The sequence below is a fragment of the Pituophis catenifer genome, unplaced genomic scaffold (genome assembly GCF_029215685.1).
Source record: "Pituophis catenifer annectens isolate HBS135680 unplaced genomic scaffold, rPitCat1.0.hap2 SCAF_2, whole genome shotgun sequence".
In the NCBI taxonomy this organism is placed as follows: Eukaryota; Metazoa; Chordata; class Lepidosauria; order Squamata; family Colubridae; genus Pituophis; species Pituophis catenifer.
Window position 1 is genome coordinate 296,214,532 of NW_027256882.1, and position 16,855 is coordinate 296,231,386.

General features: G+C 47.2%; 1 protein-coding gene across 2 annotated transcripts in view; it reads left to right on the forward strand.

Moving 5' to 3' along the window:
• Positions 1-16,855, forward strand: part of CNTFR (ciliary neurotrophic factor receptor) — a 298,801-nt gene that overhangs the window by 262,638 nt on the left and 19,308 nt on the right. For both annotated transcript variants that reach the window (XM_070936027.1, XM_070936026.1), the window contains 2 exons: positions 9,240-9,357; positions 9,652-9,818. In XM_070936027.1, the coding sequence (XP_070792128.1) occupies positions 9,240-9,357; positions 9,652-9,818 (285 nt within the window). The remainder of the gene's footprint in view (positions 1-9,239; positions 9,358-9,651; positions 9,819-16,855) is intronic.

A 16,855-nucleotide genomic window follows, 5' to 3' on the forward strand; every position in this document is an offset into this window, starting at 1 on the left:
ATCCAAATGTAAATCACGTGACCACAGGGATGCCGCAACACACTTTCAAGATGTGAAAAATGGTCATAAGGTTTTTTTTTTCAGTGTCGTCGTAATTTTGAATGGTCAGTAAGTGAAGTGTTGTAAGCTGTGTTTTGATGTCCGTTGGAATTGCAAGTGAAAAGAGTCTGAAAGTCCAAAGCGAAGACAAAGGAAGTTCTCTTCTGTTTCTTTTTAAGCTGCACCTCAAAGCCAAATTTCTCGGTGAAGTTGGCCGGTTATCATTTTTTGCGAAGTGTTATTTTCCCCTCGCCTCGTTTCTGATACATGCATGGATGCCTGCATCTGTTCCACAAAGCCCCAACCTTAGAGCCTGGGCCCTTCCCAGCCACCAGTATGTAACACAGAGCATAAAAATCCATAAAACCCACATAAACATTATAAAAATAAATCCAGGATCAATGCGACGTTAAACAATTACCAGGCGCCGTATGGAGCTGCACCCTGTCCAGCCACCTGTTCTCCATAAAGCCATTGGAAAAGCACCATCTTTGGCTACCTCCAAAATGAAGTCCAGCTGGGGCCATTTGAGTTGGGGGGCTGCATATTTGATGGATGGGGACAGCCACAGCGAAGGTCTGGTTCCAATTCCGGATGATTTCAGGAATAAGGAGGGCTCTGGTCACACGACGCATATAAAATTGGCTGGCTAAATTAATCCACTTTCTGGGTGTGCATATCCGACGAATCAAAAAAAAGCTGAGTTAGCATACTCTGCGAACTGCCAAGAGGAAAAATGAAATAAAAATCTAGGATTCGTTAATTTAGGAAATGCATATAGCTATGGGTGTTAAATATATATAACTCTGGGCGGCAAAAATCCATAGGAAAACATTTTTTTTAAAGTAACCATTTAAAATAGATGCAGGATGTTGTGTGAAGATCAGAGCCAGATCTGCTCCAGGGTTGGGGGTTCTGGGCAATAACCTGAAGAGAACTCAGGGAAGGCCCATTTTGGCTTCCTAGGTGGGCATCGGTGGTGCAAGACTTTTACAGATTACAAATTAACAGAGTTGGAGGGGACCTTGTAGGTCATCTAGTCCAACCCCCCCGTCCGTATCTCTTCTTGGGCACAACTGCTCTACTCCTGCCAGCTTCTGTTGCCCATGGGAGGGAGGGGGGGTAAAGGGGGTGCAGCAGGGAGCTACCAAGGCATTTTGCACCCCTGTCCAGGGAAAGAGCAAGCGGTGAGCCCCCTCCCTTAAATGCCGTCTTCCCAGGGATATCTCTGCTCCGCTTGGGACGCCCATGGCAGGCTCGAGAATCCAGAGAGATGCAGACACAGGCCACCCTCGGCTTAAAACAATTCATTGAGTGACCATTTGAAGTTAACAACAGCACTGAAAAAAGTGAGTTATGACCACTTTTCACACTTACGACCGTTGCAGCCTCCCCGTGGTTCATGTGATCAAAATCCAGACGTTTGGCAACTGGCAGGGACTTACGACGGTCGCAGTATCCCAAGGTCACGTGGTCGCCATTGGTAACCTTCCCCAGCCAGTTTCCAACAAGCAAAGTCGATGAGGGAAGCCAGGTTTGCTTAACGACCACTAGATTTGCTTAACAACGGCAGTGACTCACCTAAGAACTGTAGCAAAACCAGCTGGTAAAATGGAGCAAAGTTCGCTTTGTATTGATTTATTCATATCTCATACTTCTGAACTGCCCACCTACCTCCCACTTCACAAATGCCTTGCTTAGAAGTCAAAATTTGGGACTCCGTCGTGGTTGTAAGTCGAGGACTATCTGTAAGCTTGCTCTCAACAATGCAACAACGCAAGAGGCACCCAGTTTTTAGTGCCAGCCTTCAGACGGGCATTTCCCCAGCCCACTGAGCAAGAAAACACCTGGGAATTCTGGCTTAAAAGGCAGCCGCCCGGAAATCCCTTTCTCCATCTCTGCTGGCTACTCATCTCTTCCTCCCCCCCAAAAAATCTGGCCTGCCTCCAAAAGCAGCATTAACCCCCCCCCCTTCCTCTATTGATTGGGCTTTGCTATTTGATCTTCCTTTTCTAATGCAAAGCTCTTAATTGGCCAGGAAAGGAGGGAGAGACAGGATGAGAGGAAGGATTGGGGGGGGAGGGGGCATTCAGAGAAATGCTGAGCTGGTCTCAATAAAGGAGAATATTTGTAGCTGAGGGGTGACCTGAGGGGTCCTTGGTGCTGTCTAAGCTTGCTTGTTTCCTTGCAGACGTTTTATTAGCCAAGCCAGGTAACATCATCAGTGCTAGTAAGGGGTGGGGGTGGGATTGCTGACGGTTTATATTCTGGTGGCTTGCCTGTCTGTCTGTGTGGAGGCTCTTTGACAGTTTCTTGATTGGGGGATTAATTTTCTGCTGGGGGGATTTCTTGGATTGGGGGACTCAATGAAGGCTGACTTCAGCTGCCCACTCTTGACTTGGGATGAGATGGATGGATGGATGGAGGCACAGACAATGGAGATGGATGAGAGAGAGAGAGAGAGAAGATGAGAGAGAGTGGATGGATACATAGATATGATTGGATGGATGGATGGATGGATGGATGGGGAGAACTATGGGGTTGAACTTGGTTTTCTTGCAGATTTTTCATGACCCAACTAGGTAACATCATCAGGCCTAGAAGGAAGGAGGATTGTGGGGTCCTTGGTGCTCTGTGAGCTTGGTGGTTTTCTTGCAGACGTTTCATGGCCCCACCAGGTAACATCATCAGCTCAATCACTGGTGATGGCCATGTTCCAAAAAAGGGCAGAGCAACTCCAGCCAGGTTCCTGCTGACAAAGGATCCAGTTGAGGTTTCCAGGGGAGTACCACCCTCCAGGCGGCAGAGAGCCAGACTGGCTGATCCTTGGCTGGATTCAGATTTGTTGGGAGGCTGGGGTGGAGCTCACATGCCAGCTCCTGTCGTCTCCTCCTCAAACCCAGAGGCACTTAGGCCTTGCGTGCAAAATGGATTTGCTGGGAATTTACTAGGAAATCCATTCATTTGTTGGGGCTTTAAATTAATGAAAGGACCAGGAGTCTTTTTAAGGATTTGAACACGGGAAAACTTGCTCTGAGGCTTCTGTGGAATTTTCTGCCCAGCCGCCTCCCTGGGCTGCTGCTCTTTTTAACTTTATAGATATATTAAAATCCTCATAATGTAAAGTACAAGTGAAAATTAAGATGGTAGGGAAATGGGGAAGGGAGGAAAGATGTAAAGAGAGGATTGTGGTGTAAGGAAAAGGGGGGAAAAGCATTCACTTCCAACTTTTTTCAGCACAATAGAAAATCAATAGTAAAGTTACAGCCTCAACTTTCCACTTTTACTTACTTAGTAAATACTAGCCATTTCTATAACAACAAACTAATCATCAAACCCCCGAGTCAAAATTTCATTTTTTCCTATTTCCAGTGCAACGTCTTGAAGCCATTTTCCAAGTAGGAAAAAAAAATCTGAATATAGTATATTCTTTTCTTTGATTAAAACAATTCATTTTCATTTTTCTTCTCAGAAAAGGTTGCTGGCTTTGCAGATGGAGCCTGTTCCTTATATGGTCTTGTCTTGAAAATAGTTTATATACAACAATATAAAGCATGATGCATGTATACAATACCCATGCAGCAGAAGCCAGGACCAGAAATCAATATAATCACAGAAGCTATATAATGCAGAGCAGGGGTAGGTTCTACTTACCTTTACTACCAGTTTGCAGTGGGGCCGCTCGCGCAGAAGCTTCTCCACATACACAGAAGTGTTTTGGTGACATTGGGCTCAGTGGGCGGAGCCTCCCGCCAGTTTTACTACTGGTTCTATAGAACCGGTGCGAACCAGGGGCAACCCACCACTGATACAGAGGCTATATTGCAAGGACAAAGCAACTCTTCTATACAAATCAGTCAAGCTAAGCTGGCAGAATCTTTAAAAGTCAAGATAGTTTGATGACCTGAACACAGCTAATCAGTTTTAGGGCAGCCATATAGGAGAGAATAGAATACAGAGTTGGAAGGGACCTTGGAGGTCTTCTAGTCCAGTGGTCACCAACTGGTGGTCTGCGAGAAAATTTTGGTGGTCTGCAGAAAAATTATTTGCATTTTTTATATTGCACTAAATACTATTTATCTTTTTAAAAAAAATCATATTAGTGGTCCGCGGGATTTAAAATTATGAATTTAGTGGTTCCTGAGATCCAAAAGGTTGGTGAGCCCTGTTCTAGTCCAACCCCCTGCTTAGGCAGGAAACCCAACCCTACCCCACTTCAGACAAATGGTTATTCAATCTCTTCTTAAAATCCTCCAGTGATGGAGGCCCCACAACTTCTGGGGTAAGTTTTTCCACTGATTAATTGTTCTCACTGTCAGGAAATTTCTCTTTAGTTCTAGGTTGCTTCTCTCCTTGATTAGTTTCCATCAGTTGCTTCTTTTCCTGCCTTCAGGTGTGTATTTGGAGAAGAGCTTGACTCCCTCTTCTTTGTGGCAGCCCCTGAGATATTGGAAGACTGCTATCATTTTTTTTTTTTAATTTGATTTATATGCCGCCCTTCTCCGGAGACTCAGGGCAGCTTACAATGCGTTAAGCAATAGCCTTCATACTTTTGTATATTTATACAAAGTCAGCTTATTGCCCCCACAAACTGGGTCCTCATTTAACCTACCTTAGAAAGGATGGAAGGCTGAATCAACCTTGAGCCTTGGAGAGATTCGAACCAGCAGAAATTGCAGGCAGCTGTGTTAATAACAGGGTGCATTAAACCACTGTACTACCAAGGCTACTTATCATGTCTCCCCTGGTCCTTCTTTTCATCAAATTAGACATACCCAATTCCAGCAACCGTTCTTTATATGAGTTTTCCTTTCTTTCTTTCTTTTTTTCTTTTTCCTTCTTTCTTTCTTTCTCTTTTTCTTTCTTTCTTTCTTTCTTTCTTTCTTTCTTTCTTTCTTTCTTTCTTTCTTTCTTTCTTGTGTTTTTTAAAAGAATTTCCCAGTTTTTCTTTCTTTCCACAGAGTATTTATTTAAGGATCCTACCAGCCTAGGATCGCTTGGTGGTCTCCCATCCTAGCTACCCACAGAGCTATAGAAGCTCAGCCAAGATCAGCCAAGCGCTGTCACTTTTTATCAGGTACCATCTGGGAAGTAGGGATGGGGGCATTTAGAAGCAATCAGAAGTCATTCCAAAGAAAGTTAGGAAACCCGAACAAAGAGAGTTTCATCGGCTTTTGCAGTTCAAAAAACAAGCCGCCTCTATAGAAAAAGCATTTGAGCTCATTGAGGCTTCTTTTTATTTCTCATTCTCCGTTTCCATCTGTTCTCGGATCTTGGATTACGAGAGCTGCTTTTTCCTTCCTTCTCGCAAACTGCATGAAAATCCGCTCCTCCTGTGCTTTTATTGTTTTATGGAATGCCACTTGCATTTTTTAGATTTTCAATTTCCGGCTCCTGCTATTTCTGGATGCTGATATCCCTCCGCTGCCTCTCTGCCTTAATCATGCTTGGCAGCTACAAGAGATAGTCCCATCCTGAAGCTTCTTAGTTTAAATCAGTGTTAATCTTGGCCGCTTTAAGATGGGTGAACTTCAACTCCCAGAGTCCCACATACCAGCTATGCTTTACTGCTTGACAAAGCTATATCACCTTACAAAGACCACACTGAGAATACAGCATCCAGTTTTGGTCACCACAATTTTAAAAAGATGTTGAAACTCTGGAAAGAGTGCAGAGAAGAGCAACGAAGAGGATTAGGGAGCTGGAGGCTAAAACATATGAAGAACGGTTGCAGGAACTGGGCATGGCTGGTCTAGTGAAGAGAAGGACCAGGGGTGACATGATAGCATCTTTTAATATCTGAGGGGCTGCCACAGAGAAGAGGGGGTCAGCCTATTCTGCAAAGCACCTGAAGGCAGGAGAAGAAGCAATGGATGGAAACTTATCAAGGAGAGAAGCAACCTGGAATTAAGGAGGAATTTCCTAAAGGTGAAAGCAATCAACCAGTGGAACTGCTTGCCACCAGAAGTTGTGGGTCTTCCATCCCTGGAGGTTCGAGCCCGGGGTTGGACTAGAAGACTTCCAAGGTCTCTTCCAACTCTAATATTCTATGTTTTAAATATTGGCTTGACACAGACGCGATTTGCCAGATCAGAGGCTGTGTCCGGTCTGAGGGCTGGAGCGGAGCGACATTTTTCTCTTCTGTGAAAAGATTGGCCAACGTCAGTTAGATAAACAGAAATGATGATCATCCCCTTAATATTAGTCCACTAATTGCATAGCTTGGACCGTAGAATTGACAGACGATTAATGGAATCGTTAATGGCTTGGAAATTGAACAAGCTTGCTTTCAGGGATTCCCATCTCCATGACACGATGGATGAATAACCCAGGAAGGCCGCTAAAAATTAAAACACCGTTTGTTATTATCCACTTGGCCAAATGTCAGGGTTACATTCAGGGAGAGCGCGAAGCGTCTGCTGGCCCGGCGGCTTCTGTTTGCATGAAGCCGAATTTAATACGGAGGAGAAATTAAGGTACTTTACAAGGTAGGGAAGAAGGGATAGAGATGATTTATAAATCTAATTTAAGGGGATTGCAAGGGTGACAGAGAATGATATTGGGATGAGCTTTCAGTGCTTCCTGGCCAGACCATCACTGCACTGATACACATATCAAGCAAATCATTGCACCGAATAGAAGGAAGAGAAGCAGAGGTTTGGGGGAAATTAGCTTCATTTGATAATAGAGTAGCTGGGTGGAAAGAAGGCCAGCAGCACAACTCCATGCCGTGAAGGTAGCCCTGGACTTGGAGCCCTAGTGGACAATCCCTTAAACAGGAGCCAGCCGGGTGGGGCAGCAGCCAAAAAAGCCAACCCAGTCCTAGGCTGCATCAACAGGGGGTAATCTCAAGATCACGAGAAGTGCTGATGCCACTTTGCAAAGCTTTAGTAAGGCCACACTTGGAATATTGCATCCAGTTCTGGTCCCCACAATGTAAAAAAGAGGTTGAGATTCTGGAAAAGGTGCAGAGAAGAGCAACAGAAGATAATTAAGGGGCTGGAGGCTAAAACATATGAAGAACAGTGGCAGGAATTCAGTATATCTAGTTTAATGAAAAGAAGGACCAGGGGAAGACACGATAGCAGTCTTCCAGTATTTGAGGGGCTGCCCCAAAGAAGAGGGAGTCAAGCTATTCTCCAAAGCCCCTGAGGGCAGGACAAGAAGCAATGGGTGGAAACTCATCAAGGAGAGAAGCAACCTGGAACGAAGGAGGAATTTCCCAACGCCTTTAGAAGTGGTGGCTGCTCCATCACTGGAGGCTTTCAAAAAGAGACTGGACAATCATTCATCTGAAATGGTACAGGATCTCCTGATCAAGCAGGGGGATGGACTAGAAGACCTCCAAGGTCCCTTCCAATTCCATTATTCTATGTTCTATGACTTATAAGCGCAATTGAGCTTGACCCAAAAGGGCAAGACATGGGTGTCAGTGAGGGGCACTTCAGGGGTGGGTTTCAAAATCCGTTCTTACCAGTTGGCTCGTGGATGCACACACACATGCTTGTGCACACACACAATGCTTCTGTGCATGCGCAGAAGCCTCCGGTGGGTGGGCGGAGCCTCCCGCCGCCACCGCTACCGGTTCGCCCAATCCGGGACAAACTGGTAGCAACCCACCACTGGCGCACTCGACCTCTTGATCTAGGCTTGAAATTACTGGTGGTGGTTTGTGGTTCAGCCTGTGGTAGGAGGGCATCCCTTCTCCTAACTATGTGGGTCATGTGAAGCCATCAGCTGGTTGACTGTGTGAGCACAGCCTGCTGTGGCTTGTGCCCTAGATTAAGAAATTGGTATGTGGAATGATTTACTTAATGTAGAACCCCCTCTCCCCCCCCCACAACAGAAGCCCTCTTGGTTGGAGACTTTTGGTGGAAATAGCATCTTCTGCCCTTCCCCATGAAGGACCCCCCAGAGCATCAAGGACAGAGTGGTCCTTGGTGCTCTCTGAGCTTGGTTTGTTTTCTTGCAGACGTTTCATTAACTGACTAGGCAATATCATCAGTGTTAGAATGGAGGGGAGTTTGCTCTCTATTTATTTGGCTTTCATTGTCAGTGTTGTTTTCTTCTTGGTGGTTCCTTGATTAAGCTGTTGTTTATTTTTTTGATCTCTGAGTTGGTAGCAGCTTGATTGAGTTATTGTTTTCTGCTTGATCATTTGTCTGGTCTTAATCCCTGCTTATCTAGATGCTGGCTGCCAAACAGGATATATTCTGATCCTTTTGTTTGCTTCTTAGCTTTTTTTTATTGTCTCTTTTGAATGGCGTACAGTCTCTATTTATTTCTCTGGGTCTGTTGATGGCTGATTTGCCTGGAAGCGCCAGGCGTCCAGAAATCCCCTTCCATTCTGGATTTAGCTTGGTCTCGGTCGCTCACGGTTTCCCAGCTGAAACTGTGGTTTGAGTCGGTCCACCGGCTGGCAACTAAGAAGTCTTTGTTGGTGTTCACGGATACCATGGTGAACATACTTACTCTGATTGTACTGTGATTTCATTGGGTGTACATTTGCATTTGATGATTTTAATGTTTTTTATGCCTGTAAGCCACCAAGAGTCACTTAGAAACAAGATGGGCAAAACATCAATTTATTAATAAATAAAATAAATAAAAATGGATACACTTCAGCCTGTCTGTCCTACATGGCGGCTGTTACACTTCAACCCTGAGCTACAAACATTCTCTTCTATTGGTCACACACACACACACACACTGTTGGTCAGTTGTATTGCTTCTTGGAAGAAATTGAAAATATTCTCAGTTGCAGCCACCAGAGCCTGCAAATCTAATCTCTCTCTCTCTCTCTCTCCCTCTCCCTCTCCCTCCCTCCCTCCCTCCCTCCCTCTCTCTCTCTCTCTCTCTTTCTCTCTCTCTCTCATTTTCTCTCTTCCTCTCTCTCTCTCCTTCTTTTCCTCTTTCTCTCTCTTTTCCTTTCTCTCTCACTCTTTCTCTTTTCCTGTCTCTCTCTGTGTTCCTCTTTCTTTCTCTCTCCTCCTTTCTTTCCCTCCCTCCCTCTCTCTCTTTCTCTCTCTTTCCCTCTTTCTCTTTCTCTCTCACTCTTTTTCTCCTTCTCTTCCTCTCTCTCTCTTCCTCTTTTCCTGTTTCTCTCTTTCTCTCTCTTTTCCTCTTTCTCTCTCACTCACTCTTTCTCTTCTCTCTCTTCCTGTCTCTCTCTGTGTTTTTCTCTCTCTCTCTCCCCACAGCACCCCCACGGGAGCCCAGCCTGATGTGCCGGTCCAACAACTACCCCATCGGCTTCTACTGCAGCTGGCACCTGCCCAGCCCGACCTACATTCCCGACACCTTCAACATCACCGTCATGTAAGTGGGGCTTCGGACAGACGAAGGAGAGTAAGCCAAGATCACAAACCAGCATCCAGTGGGAGAGACGTTCCTGGTGCAAATCCTTTGGGGTTCTGTCCGGTTTCCTTTCCAGCCATCTGGGCCTTGAGCCTTGAACCCCAAAGGGGGGAGGGGACAGGGGGCAAACTGGTCCTGCCAAGGGGGCTCATTTCATACTGAGGGCCAAAATGGAGCTTCTAGGCTCCTGCCTCAAAGAAACAGTGCTTCTCCCTGACCTCCACCCTGCCGCCTTTTTCTCTCCCCCCCCCCCAGACACGACTCCCAGGAGATTGCCTGTGAGAAGGACCCAGGCCCCAAGAACAGGTGCTACATCCGCTACCCCCACCTCTTCTCCACCAAGAAGTACAAGGTGACCCTGACCGTCACCAACGCCCTGGGCAGCAGCTCCACCGCCACCTCCTTCGATGAGTTTGCAATAGGTAAGTGCTGCGGGCAGCCCCCTCCCCATTTCCTCCCCCCACTGCAGGATCTCAAGAAGGGGACACGAGGGCTTCAGAAATGGGAAAAAGCCTTCAAGGAGCAGAAGGGCAGGAAAAGCTCCCCACTGCTTAAAGGCTGCAGCCTCTGGCAGAAAATCACAGTCACATGAATTACTCATACCACTCTATAAAGTAAGGCCACACTTGGAATATTGCATCGAGTTTGGTTGCCACACTATAAAAAAGATGTTGAGACTCTGGAAAGTGTGCAGAGAAGAGCAGCCAGGATGATGAGGGGGCTGGAGGCTAAAACGTATCAAGAACGGTTGCAGGAACTGGGCATGGCTGGTCTAGGGAAGAGAAGGACCAGGGAAGACAGGATAGCATCTTCCAATATCTCAGGGGCTGCCACAGAGAGGAGAAAGGGGGTCAAGCTATTCTCCAAAGCACCCAAAGGCCAGACAAGGAATAATGGATGGAAACTGATCAAGGAGAGATTCAACCTGGAAACAAGGAGAAATTTTCTGACGGTGAGAACAATCAACCCATGGAACAGAAGTTGCCTCCGGAAGTTGTGGGAGCTTCATCACTGGAGGCTTTCAAGAAGAGACTGGACGGCCATCAGTCATAAATGGTGTAGGGTCTCCTGCTTGGGTGGGGGGTTGGACTGGATGACCTACAGGGCCCCTCCCAACTCTATTATCCTGTTCATCTGTTAATCTGTCCGCCCCCAATCCTCTTTCACAGGACAAGTGAGAGCATCCTCTCTTTTCTGAGCAACAAAGACCCCCAGGAGAACCAAGAAGCCTCTTGGGATGGCTTAGTCCTTGGGAGGGGGGGTGGTTATTAGGAAACAGGAGAGCTTAGCTACTTCCTGCAACTGCACAAACCAATGAAAACAGGGGGGGAAGCGGCACGGCAAGCTTCAGACAGGCATAGGTTGCATGTAAACAGGCTTGGGAGTCTGCATTGATGTCATTGATGTAGCCTTCCAATATTTGAGGGGCTGCCACAGAGAAGGGAGGGGGGCGACCTACTCTCCAAAGCCCCTGAAGGCAGGACAAGAAACAATGGATGGAAACTCATCAAAAGGAGAGAAGCAACCTGGAATTAAGGAGGAACTTCCTCACAGTGAGGGCAATTGACCAGTGGAACAGCTTGCCACAAGAAGTTGAGGCTTTAAAGAAGAGATTGGATAACCATTTGTCTGAAATGCTATAGGGTTTTCTGCCTGAGAAGGGGGTTGGACTAGAAGACCTCCAAGATCCCTCCCAACTCTGTTATTCTGTTACTCTGTTAATTAATCAGTGGAATGACTTCCCTTCAGAACCTATGGGTGCTTCATCACTGGAGGTTTTCAAGGAGAGATTGGACCCCCACCTGTCTGAAATGGTTTTTACGGTCCCCTGCCTGAGCAAGGGGTTGGACTAGAAGACCTCCAAGTTCCCTTCCAACTCTGTGATTCTATAATTCTGTAATTTCTGCCTCCCCCTTTTAATCTGCGAACTACGTTTCCATCAAGGTGAGACTAGCTCTTCCAAAGCTGCTCTTTCCACCATCTGTACACAGAGAACAAAGTTCAGAGAAGAATAACTCACTAAAGACCGTTCTCTGCTAGTCCTCAACATATGGAGCCTGCCCATTAAAGGTTGTACATCACAGCGGTCATAAAGTGGGTCAGTCCACTGGCCTTATTTCACTGCCTTTTTTGTGGCAGTCATAAAGCCAACCTGTGTTTCGCTCTGGCCTGAAAAGTGGGTTTGCTAAAATCTGAAAGCAGATGACGGTTTTCAGCAAAATAATCATAAAACAGGGTCAGGAGATTGCACTCGTTTAATCACGTGACCTCCGAGGGGGTCCCAACTGTTGGAACTTCAAATCAGAGTCATAAGTCCCCTTTATCGGATCGGTCGTAACTTCACACAGGTCCTAAATGACCGGTTGTAAGTCAAGGAGTACCTGTAGTGGCTGGGTTCACACAACACCCTTCTCTGGGCTATTGATGCAACTCATTTTTTTCCTAACTGAACCAAACAGGCTGGGTTTCCACACGCAAGAAAACAAACCAGAATTAAAACTAGTCAAGCTAGCATCCCCCTGCTAGGTCTGTAACATGCCAGACAGGGCCCCTTTGGCCAGCCGGAACTGAAATACTTCCTAACTCTACAAGCATCCATTTCTTACATTGGGGCATCTCCTGCTTCCCTGGAGCAGAGGGGCCACTGGTCTGACCCTTCTGGAGAGGGCTGGGGTCAAGAACCCGGGTCCAGCCAGTTTCCCTTTTGGGTTCTCCAGTGGGAAGCTCCCTGCCTCCCAGTGAGTCCAAAGAAAACGTGCCAGCTTGCTGGCAAATGGGGGAAGTGGTTTTTTTGATCTGCAATTGCCCTCCACCTGCAATTAGCCACCCCCTGAAAGGAGGCGGTCGCATCCCATTTCCAGTTTAAATTGCAGCAGGAAGAGGCAGGGTCTCTGGGCATCTCGGCTGCATCTCCCTGCACAGGTCTCTTAAAGTCCCATCTGTTGTGGCCTGTCAGCCAGTGGCCCCTCCAGCAGCCAAATCAGAGGAGGAGGAGGAGGAGGCGGCGTGGGAGTCAGGGCCAGCATCAAGGCAACCTGAGAGCTCCAAGGGGGAAGAGGGAATGGAGCTGGCAGAGAGAGACAGAGACAGAGACAGAGGTGGAGCCTGGGCCATCCATCAGCCCCCAGGTGGAGAGTCAATAGCCCCCAGGTCTGGAGGTGGCTGATGAGGAAGAGGAGGAGCAGCTGGGTCCAGTGCCTGATGTGTGGATGGAGAAGGCAGAGGAGAGGAGAGCTGGGGAAATCCATGGGCCGGTCCTCGGGACAGAAGAGCCACCACTGCTAGAGAAGCCCCACCTTAGCTCTGGGGATAAAAGGCAGGCAACAGAGATGAATAGATGTGGCAGACAACTATTCTTCTCCCTGCCGGATGGACTTCTTAGCCTGCAGTGAGAGAGAAACTTTTTGCCGGGGCTGCTGGCGCTCCTTATTAATGAATCATTGCTTCAACTACAGAGGGTTTGTTGTGTTTGGGGAGCTGGGTCAGGACACCATCTCTGTCCTAGGGATGTGACTCACTTAGTGACACCTTGGGATGTCGAGGGGGTCCAGGGGGGTCCAGAAGCGAGCCTGGCACGTTCAAAACAGGCCTGTGCAGGGCAGCTGTGCAAACAGTCAGAGCCGAGAGGTTGGGAAGCAGAAAATTAAAAAGCCTTAATGAGCAATTAGGCCTGGGAAGGAGGCCCCGGGTTCCCACTTAGGAAAGTATTTGGTGCATTGATGTTCAATGCTCCTTGCAGGGAAATGGGCAACGGGCAGTGGAGGCTCGCTCTAATCAGGACTTTAGGTGGCAATCGGGGACAGCAGATGGATCAAATGCCTTTGACGAGGCCTTTAGTGAAGGATGCAACAGGTATAAAATCTCTCTTTGTTTTTTTTAATGGATATTTCGGGCCAATTTCTCCACATGGCGTCACTTCACAGTGCTTGCTTTGTTGTTATGCCTCCAAGCAAGATCAACGGAGGTTTCTTTGTCATCCAGGTCCCGGTTGTCTCAAAGGTGTTTTTTTTCCAAGAGGCAACTGGACTTTTCTTGTTTTTTCTTTAAGACGTTTTGCTTCTCATCCAAGAAGCTTCTTCAGCTCTGACTGCAAAGATTTATACTCCTTGCAGACAGCTGGTCATTTGCATTTTTTAAAGAGAGTCCTTGAGGCCGCTTGGAGGTTTTATCTGTGTCCTCAGAATCACCTGAATGGCGCAAATGGGTGTGGAGCCTTCTTGGCTGCAGGATGTTTTTCTGCCCTGGGTCCCTTCTCTAGTGAAGACAGGGGCAGGCTGTTGCACCACTCAGGTGACCCTGAGGACACAGAAAATCCTCCAAGTGGCCTCAAGGACCCTCTAAAAGGATGCAAAATGACCAGCTGTCTGCAAGGAGTATAAATCTTTGCAGTCAGAGCTGAAGAAGCTTCTTGGATGAGAAGCGAAACGTCTTCAAAAGAAGAACAAAGAAGGAAGTCCAGTTGCCTCTTGGAAAAAAAACACCTTTGAGACAACCGGGACCTGGATGACAAAGAAACCTCCGTTGATCTTGCTCGGAGGCATAACAACAAAGCAAGCACTGTGAAGTGATGCCATGTGGAGAAATTGAAATTGAGCCAAGTATAATAAATAATAAATTAATTTAAAAGACAATTTGCCCAATGGGGACTTTTTCTCCTCTAAAGATCAAAGAAATGGCCAAGCCCTGGATACAGATAGTCCCCAATTTACAAGTACAATTGAGCCAAAATTTCTCTGGGGGCTCCAGGACTCTGCAAGCGTCATAAATATGAGCCAGTTGTCAAGTGGCCGAATTTTGATCACATCACCGTGGAAATGCAGCGCAAGTGTGAAAAATGGTCACAAATAACTTTTTTCACTGCTGTTGTAACTTCAAATAATCACTAAATGAATGGTCATAAGTCAAGGACTGCCTGTACAAGGTCCTCAGTGTGAGAGAAAAGGCCCCAAGGGGCAAATCTTCTTGGGGCCAGCCTGTGTCAGCCCCCCCCCCAAAAAAAACAACTAAGAATGACCCACGGGATGACTTAAAAGTCGTTTCCCCTAATGTTCTTTGCCTGTAGACGGAATCTTACCAGACTAAAGCAACTATTTGCATCCTTATTGATATCCTCTGGGAACAGTTAGGGAGGCGCTGGCTTCACCTTCTTTCTCATACACAAACTATCGAAGCTTCGCTGCCTCTTTGCTCTCCTGGGAATCCAGACCACTTTCCACCCAGCCTGGGCTCCTAGGTTGGGTGCCATGACAGAGACGGTGGGTGGCAACCAGGCCAGGTGCATCCCATCCTCCAGGGTCTGTGCCCAGTAGCCGCCAACATGGCCCAGAAAAGGGGGATCAGGGATGGGCTTCCAAGAAGTTATCAGGCCAAGGGTCTTTCAAGGACTCATTACATACAACGACAGAGTGGGAAGGTTCCTTGGAGGTCTTCTAGTCCAACCCCCTGCTCAGGCAGGAGACCCTCTACCATTCTGGATGAATGGCTGTCTAAACTCTTCTTTAAAAAATCTCCAGCGACGGAGCAAGCACAACTTCAGGCATTGTGTTTGCGAAAGCTTTGCAAGTGTGACTTGGTGCCTGGCAGGGGGGTTGTGTAAGGCCCCTTGCTGGATCCCGAGTTGTGGTGTCACCACAATAAAGGCGAACGCAGCTTGACAGCTGGTGTTTGCGTTCCTGATGCAAATGCAGCGGGAGACAGAAAAGGGAATTCTCCAGGCTCAGGTTTTCTAATGGGAGCCCTGGGCAAATTATGGAAAGCAAACACCCGGCATTAAAAATGTAACATCCTGACGGTGTTAATTATTCTCCACATCAAAAGCCATCCGGGGCAGATGCCGCTGCCGCTCTTGTACCGCGTGACGTGCAGAGGATGAGCTCAAATATGCCGAGGGAGACATCTGGGCATTTGGGAGGTTCAGTTGCCCTGAGGGCAGCACGATGGGGCTCTCTCGGGGACCTGGACTATTTGGGGGTGCAAGGGTCGATGGGCAAGAAGGCCCCAAGGGGGCAAGGAAGGAAAACCAGGCAAGGGAGAGGACCCTACTGCCTCCAGCTTTGATCACCACAGAACAAAAAAGAGGTTGAGACTTTGGAAAGAGTGCAGAGAAGAGCAGCTAAGATGATCAAAATCCTGGAGTCTAAAACATATGAAGAACGGCTGCAGGATTTGGGTTTGGCTAATCTAGAGAAAAGAAGAATTAGGGGTAACATGATAGCAGCATTCCAGCATTTGAGAGGCTGCCACAGAGAAGAAGAGGGGGTCAAATTATTCTCCAAAGCCCCTGAAGACAGGGCAAGGAGCAACGGATGGAAACTCATCAAGAAGAGGAGCAACCTAGAAAATTCCTAACAGTGAGGACAATTTCTGTTGCTAAGTGAGACAGTTGTTAAGTGAGTCTTGCCCCATTTTACGACCTTTCTTGCCACAGTTGTTAAGTGAATCACTGCCATTGTTTAGTTAGTAACACGACTTAATTCAGCTTCCCCTTTGCTTCTCAGAAGGTGGCAAAAGGGGGATCACGTGACACCCCCCCCCCCTCAGGACATTGCAACCGTCATAAATACATGTCAGTGGTCCAGCGTCTGAATTTTGACCGGGTGACCGCGGGGATGCTGCAAAAGTCATAAGTGTGTAAAAGAGTCGTAAGTGATGTTGTAACTTCGAAGGGTCACTAATGAAGGGTTGTAAGTCGAGGCTCTCTGGAGTCTGTGGAATGTTGTGTGATAAGGAATTGGCTTTCAAGAAGGGCCGTTCTAGGGAGAAGATGCAATTCCGAGCAAGGGGCGTTTTGCACTCTGTTGCAAGGGAGAGTGTGAAATTGGGGAGGGGGGGCAAGGGCAGCGTGTCGGACGCCCACGCCTGCGTCTGTTCTCACACGCACAACACGCAAACATGATTGTCAAAAGCACCCGGAGGCTCTAATGGGGTCATCATCTCTGTGGCATTTGGCACTCCCTCTTTCATACTCTGCTGGAAAAATTAAAAGGCTTTTCCTGATGCTAAAGGGGGGGGTGTCCACATTTGACCCCAAATAGCATCTGGAGAAGAGAGGGGCTTCTAAGGAAGGGGGCGGCATTTGGGCAAAGGAACGCGGTGGGGGGGAGGCTGCCCTCCCATTGGTCAGGAGCTTCACCATAGCAGCAAGCACAGAATAAATAAAAGCCATAGTAATATAAGTAAAAATGCAAGAGTGTTTGTTAAATAAGGGGGGAAGTTTGAGATAGTTAGATGATGATAGAGAGAGAGAGAGAGAAAGAGAGAGAGACAGATAGACAGAGAGATGAGAGAGAGATGAGAGAGAGAGATATGATATGATAGATACTAGAAGATGGATGAATGGACGGGCAAAATTCAGCCATGATACATACATGCACAGAGAGAGAGAGAGAGAGAGAGAGAGATTTTTCAGGTGTTGCAACTGGATTTTATTAAAGACGGCTATCTTTCAACCTTTGCAAGT